At 35.5% G+C, this 7268-nt stretch overlaps 1 protein-coding gene across 1 annotated transcript; it reads right to left on the bottom strand.

The window, feature by feature from the left end:
• Positions 1-4539: 4539 nt before the first annotated feature.
• On the bottom strand, positions 4540-5069 carry LOC140181491 (uncharacterized). The gene is made up of 2 exons (XM_072225105.1): positions 4857-5069; positions 4540-4773 (listed from the first exon to the last, which is right to left on the bottom strand). Exons 1-2 carry the CDS (start codon positions 5067-5069, stop codon positions 4540-4542), a joined length of 447 nt encoding a protein of 148 aa, XP_072081206.1.
• Between the last annotated feature and the right edge of the window lie 2199 nt (positions 5070-7268).

The raw sequence follows: 7268 nt of genomic DNA, 5'->3' as shown, positions 1-7268 counted from the left end.
ATTGGGTTTTAGTTTGTGTTCCGTGATCCCAGGAGCAGTTTTCAAACATATTATTCAAAAAGTGATTCTAATTAAACAGTTTTATTTACTTTTTGCTGATCACCTTTTGGTTCCATATACTTTTCCAAAATGTAAATGGTGAAGTGATTTGGTTCTGGAGAGATTTCAGATATGCTTCTAGTGATGATAGCAGTTGAGAGAAGAAGCGTGACTACACCAAAGATAGCTATTGCATTCACGAGTGATAGGGAACGGACCATATATCGTTCTACTGCTTTGATATCATTGTCTTAAGTCTTAACAACAAATATTATTTCAGACGTTAATTAAATTACTTATTAATCGATCACCACAAGCAGTACAGCGAAGATAGTTTAGATTTGTTATCGAAAATCATCAAGGTGCAACTGTATACTAAATTTTTTTTCCCCGTAAACGATGCTCGTTTCTACATATCCATCCTGGGCATGCCTAATCAATGATTTGCAAGAAGAAATAATGATGCCAAGAACAAATACAATTTTTTATGATTTATTTGACAAGAACAGGAAGAAGCTAAGAACAAATAAAGTATTTTAAAGCAGTAAATTGCAATTGAGAAATAAACATATTGCTGAGATAAATAAATTCGATAACATTAATAACCAAGTTGGTAGTGCTAGAAAGGTTTCACCAAGAGAAGGCGCAAACAGGCGTTAAGAGTCAATAGGCCTGGGTTTGGGTTTGATGAAGCGCAACAGCATTTTGGATGAGTTGCTTTGAAAATCATTTGGTGAAACTAAGCTTTTTTGGTAGATACAAACTATCCTATACCCGATACATTGAGAAAAAGCAGGATGGTTTCCCATGACGGAGCCGTCAATCACAGGAAAATCTACGCTTCCATAATTTAAGTTACACAAAAGAGAAAGTATAGGGAGCCAATGACCTAAGCGTACAATGTGTACAATGAAGGTTTAAAAAGTATTAGAGATATGATTATTAGTGTTACATTGTCTTGTCAGGTTACGTTTTTGGGATGAGTGGTTTCAGGACATGGTATTAGAGTTCTTGATCCGGAAGGTCAAGAGTTCGAACCTTGGTGAACCCAAAATTAGCTTTTTATAACATGAGATGTTTATTATCCCTGGTATCCGGATGGTTATTCTAGATAGTATAGGTGATGTTCATTTTATTTATAAACCAAAGATTTAGCCCATTATACACATTGTATGCTTAGGCCATTGGCTTCCTAGCACTACTCTACACAAAATTATACCGAAAAATGCCAAAAGAACATCACTTTCCGAGATGTAAAGAGGTTGTAACTTGTAAACAACGATATGGATTTGAATAAGTGATTTTTTTATGGACTGGAATTACTGCTAATTTAGTCCAAGATTGAGCATCTCCGTATTCCTTCATCTGCCACACAATCCACTCGCGTGTTCTCCTATCCTCGTAACAAACAGAAAGTCTGTAATAGCCTATACCATACAGAGCTTTACGCTTAAGTCATAAAACAGAGATGATGTGGTATTACGATCTCTAAAATAAAATATATGTATATATCATAGTCAAAAGAAGATAGTATACTAGGAGCTTTGAAAAATAGGTAAAACAAAATCGTAAAATTAAAAGCGCAACACTCAAGATTAAGGATTAGTTACGTACGAAGAAAGCTATGGTTCATTAACATATATATACAAAAGATAAGAGTAGATGGTCAAGGGTACAAAATATCAAGCTCCCAACTCAGCCTGCGAAGTTAAGGCTGGCCAGAGAATATTTACATACATATATACATAACCCAAGGTCCAAAATACATAAATAAAACCTTAGTTCTCCATAAATCTTTAAGAGATACAAAACAAAACAAGTTGTTCGGAGAGTTATATACATATGACCATATATAAAATATACATCAAAATAAAGTCCCAAAATGTACTTCGCTGCAGAACTCCAGACGCCTAGCGAGGTGCCTTTCGACCTGCATCTGAAAAATATCAATATCGTATGGGATAAGAACATGGGGTTCTCAGTATGGTAAAGGTACCACGTACATAAGATATATGGTCCTGAGAATGCCAGAGGCAATCCTAGAACGCCGACACTCAAATTATAAAACTTAAAGGGATAAAACAAAAACCATAAACGGGTGGTCTTCTAATGATTCCTAAACATAACTAAAACTTAACTAGAACACTAAAATCTCTCCACCTTTCCTCTGTTCCTCCATCTCCGATGAATTTGCATAGACAGACAAGCAGACAATGGCAAAGACAGGTAGAATACAAGTAATACAAATACCAAGTATAACAATTAGCATATTATAATCAATTAGGCAATCCCAATTAATGCACAAGCAAGCAATTCGAACAATATGCACATGATGCATGCCTGTCATATGACTAATGAGTCTCATCTATCGGTTATCAAGCCAAACTGACAAGTCCGACTACTAAACCCTGGACTGTCCTCCGACGCGCGTCCCCAAGAGTCTATGCATAACTTTTTCTCATTTATATATAATTGCTCAATGGGGGAACCTTCCCGGGAATTTATAAGTGCCCGGTCACCTCTTACGTCGTGGGATCAACAGAGTATCGAGTCTCAACCTGGAACACGTAGTGGCAAGTCACGGTACTTTACCTAGTAAAACTCGTATCTCAGATAAAATTGAGTGGATAAGCCTCATAAACATTCATAATCATTGCACAATTAATCATTAAACCAATGGAACCACATACACTCCAAGTATTTACATTTTCATATATCATTCAACAATCTTCCAACCTTGCTTCACCCCAAGTTACCACCATTTCCTAACTTCATCCTATTACTATGCTTACTAACAAGATCTAGCACCAAAGGAATGAAAATAGAGGTTTAGAGGTTTGAAATAAGGCTTTTAAAACACAAAATCCACATTTAGTGAAATAGGAGCCACGCGTACGCGTGGGAGTGCAATTTAGCCCATTTCACGTACGCATAGCCTTGTCCGCGTACGCATACACTGCAGTGTGATCAGAAATGGCTAAGTCTGCAGAATTTCAGTTTTACATACCGAACTTCCGACGCGCATAACTTTCTCGTTTTAAAACATTTTTCACATGTTTTTCGAACAGCGTAAACTTCACGGACTCCATTTCATATGAAATAAGTTTAAAACAATTTGGGGATTTGGAATCCAAGTTATGGCTCATCGAATTTCGGCCAAAAATCTATTTTACACAAAAACCTCAAACCTCAATTTTCATTAGAAACCAAACTCAAATCCAAGCTCCTATACATATATTCAGCACAACAGCATACCATTTAAAATGCCAAAATCTCCACATCCTATCTCAATCAATTATACTTCTATATATACAATCTCATACCTAAATTCATTACTTTAATCAACAAGATTCGTCAACAATCCATCACAAACTCATATTCATCCTCATACCTTGTCAAACATCATTAATTCATCATTTAGCATTCTATTACCAATATCAACAACAGACCAAAACTCAACCTTGTTCAACATATATCATTAAAGCACTAAATAATTTACGTACTCATGCATTCATTCCTATTCTATGGTTGTCTAGCCTAAGTTTTCACAAGATATTATATATTAAATACGAGAAACCTAAACCATAACTTGGCCGATTTCCACGTATAATCCGAGACAATACCAAGGAACCAAACACAGCCCCAAAGATCCAAAATCTCCCGAGGAATGATACCCAAACTCCACCAAGCCTCCAATGTATACAATCAAGCTCCAATTTACATATACACAAACCTAATTCACATTTTCATATATATCTATCCAAAACTTAATACTCAACACATAAAATCAATGAATTAGCTAGAATTCTAGGATTCTCACCTTACCCAAGCACCAAATAAGCAAGAGTGAATGTTTTCCTCAAGCTAATCAGACTTCATAACATCGAAGAAGCAAAATTTCAACACCACTCTAATAAATTTCAAAAATTTTGGGAAAAGAGAGGCTGAGAATGAAAATGGAAGTTCCTTACTAAATTGTGCATCGGGCTTTGTAGAGCTCGACGCCGCGAACGTGTGACCGCAAATGGTGCGGTGATCGGAGTTCGGAATAGCAAAATACGGTGGTTTGAAATCAAAGCCAAGGGTTTGCTCTTGTTTCCCTTGCCTTGAGCATTGCTTCAGCATGTTTTTAGATGAAGAAAAGAAGAAGATTGACTCTTCTTAAGTTACTGGGATGATGGATTGGGCCTTGGACCCAGTATGGGTCCAGTTCGACACGTTTGGCCCAATTTTGTGCCAAATTCTTTGAAATTAGTGTCAAAATTCTTGTTTTAATTCGCTCTATCTTATTTTACTATAAATTTATATTTATAATTTTCTTTATTAAAATTTTAATTTATTGGTTAATTATTCACTAATATTACGGGGTTTACATCCTACCCACCTAATTAAGAATTTCGCCCTCAAAATTCATATTTAGTTACCTGAAAAGAGGTGTGGGTAGTCCTTCCGCATATCCGATTTGAGCTCCCAAGTATGTTCTTCAATTCCAACCCGACTCTAAGCTACTTTCACCAATGATACTTCCTTCCCGCACAAACGTTTGATGGTGATGTCGTCGATCCTAACTGGAATTACTGAAAGCGTCAGATATTCTCGTACTTGAACCGGTTCCGATTCCAGAATATGACTTGCATCAGGAGTATATTTATGAAGCTGCAACATGTGAAATACGTTGTTCAGCTTCGAAAGATGCGGCGGTAAAGCGATCCTATAAGCCACCGGCCTAATCCTCTTCAAGATTTCAAATGGTCCGATGTAGTGGGATTCAGTTTCTTCATCTTGATCGCTCGACCCACTCTGGTTGTTGGAGTAACCTTCAGAAACACATGCTCTCCTTCTTCAAATTCTAAAGGCTTTCGCCTTTGATCAGCATAGCTCTTTTGATGGCTTTGCGTGATAAGCATTTTCTTTATCTGCTCAGTAGTCTTAGCTATAATTTCAGGCCCTAACAAGCTCTTCTCTCCAGATTTATACCAGCATAGCAGAAATTGACACTTCCTCCCATATAGAGCCTCATACAAAGCCATCACGATGCTTGCATGGTAGCTATTGTTATATGCAAACTCCACTAGTGGCATATACCAATCCCAACTCGCCGGCTATTCCAAAACACAAGCTCTCAGCATATCCTCCAAGGTTTGGATTGTTCTCTCTGATTGACCATCTATTTGAGGGTGATATGTAGTGCTTAAACTCAACTGAGTCCCAAATGCTCGCTGAAAGGCTCTCCAGAACCTTGAGGTGAAATGGGAATCTCTGTCAAATATAATGGTAGTAGGCACACCGTGCAACCTCACAATCTCTTTAATGTACAGCCGTGCTAACTCCTCCGATGTACAACTCATTCGAATGGGGAGAAAGTGGGCTAACTTTGTCAGTCGATCGACAATCACCCAAAAGGAATCATATCTGGCCCGAGTCCTTGGTAAGCCCGACATGAAGTCCATTGCAATGCTCTCCCACTTTCATTGCGGAATCTCTAAGGGCTGAAGGGTTCATAATGGTCTTTGATGCTCAATCTTGATTTTCTAACAAGTTAAGCACTTAGAAACGTGCAACGCCACATTGTAAGAACCGGAATAATCATTTTAATAAAATAATATTTTTAACTATTTGAAATGGATTCGAAAATATAGGAGTGTTAGTTTTAAAATATAAAGGTGAAATTTGAATTCAATGAATTTTTTTGAGTGGAAAAATGTATCTTTTGCGAAAAATTTTTGTAAAAATTCGTACCAGTGCTTAAGCTAGTAGTACCGACTTTAGTCTGTCCGGTACCACGTATTTTGGAAAATAAGATTTAAAAAAATTGAATTTATTATTTTCAAAGGACGAAAATAATTTAGAATTGAAAACTGGATAGTAATCTTAAAGATTTTGGCCCAAAGTTAGGACAAACAGACCTAAAATACTAACAGGTTGGATCGGGTCTAAACTGAACCCAAGACCCAACATATATATGCATGTTTAATGAGATTTCAGCTCATTTTGACCCTAAAAACAAGAAAGGGGACGCAGCTTTGAAAGAGAAGAGAGCAAATGGTTTGGTCACTATTCATCCTCCACTTTCAGTGACTATAACTTGAGCTACGAAGCTCTGATCGACGAGCCATTTGTGGTCATGCAAAACTCTAGTCAAACTCTTCGTTTCTATCTAAGAAAAGTTGGCAAGAACTCTTTCTCTAGCTCCAGTTTTCTGTCCTAGCCTAAAACTCAAAAATGACTTTGGATTTTTGAATTTTTTTTTGTGTTCTTGGTTGTTTATGGGTGATTTAGTATTGGAGTATTGTTAGATTTGCCCCTAATACCGTTGGATAAGGTAAGGTTTCACTAAACCCTTCGAAAGCGATAAATTTATTCTTTATCGAATTATGTCCGTCCGAACAAAAAAAAAATAAAGTATATTTTTTGTTTTTGAAATTTGGCAAAAATTTCAAAAATATCCCTAAATTTTATTTTATTTTAGTTTTATCCCAAAAAATTTTTATTTGTATCAAATATATTCTTGACGGCTAATTTTTCAAAAAATTTAGGACCAATTCAATAACAATTTCATAAGAACAACCTTCAATACGGAGTTTTTGAAATGTGTGGTATATGAATTATGATGAAGGTTGAGTGAGATGTATACAAGGGAGTATGATTATGATAATAACATGATGGGTATTGGTGTTGATTTTGATTGATGATGACTATGAGTATTGTTGATGATAAATTTTGGCTTGGATTGATAAGTGTTGAAGGAGTTGATAAGTTAGGATATTAAAAGTTGGATGTTGTATAGTGAATAATGATGGAATTTAAGAGTTTTGATGTGATTTAGGTTGAATTTAGACGTTGATGAATAATAATTTAGATGGGTTGGAACAGATCATCTTCAACCATGTGGGGGCAAGTGCTCCCATTGAATTTTCATAAAATTTCATGTAGAATACATTAAAAAATATATATATATTTCCCCCCACCCAAGAAATAAATTTGACCCCACTAATTTTTTTTTTGTTGGTTCACATACACTTCTCAGTGTATAGAAATAGAAAAAAAAAAGACACAAAACATAAACATTAATCAATAATAAATATATAAAAACACCAATATAAAGTACATCAATTCAATTTTAGTAAATAAATTTATTATTATTAAAAGTTGATACATTACAGACAATGTTAAAATAAAATTATTTTTTATTTGTTAATTTAGTGCTTAACAAATTAAAAAAATTAAAT

This window comes from Arachis hypogaea, chromosome 18 (genome assembly GCF_003086295.3).
Source record: "Arachis hypogaea cultivar Tifrunner chromosome 18, arahy.Tifrunner.gnm2.J5K5, whole genome shotgun sequence".
Lineage (NCBI taxonomy): Eukaryota > Viridiplantae > Streptophyta > Magnoliopsida > Fabales > Fabaceae > Arachis > Arachis hypogaea.
The sequence above is the reverse complement of the archived record's forward strand: the minus strand, read 5'-3'. Positions and strand labels throughout refer to the sequence as shown.

Bases quoted from the DNA above. Each gene is read 5' to 3' on its own strand.
- LOC140181491 (XM_072225105.1), bottom strand. From the start codon at position 5,069: ATGGCTTTGTATGAGGCTCTATATGGGAGGAAGTGTCAATTTCTGCTA. The intron at 4,774-4,856 runs GTTACTCCAACA...GAAATCTTGAAG, and splicing joins GAGAGCATGTGTTTCTGAAG to AGGATTAGGCCGGTGGCTTA.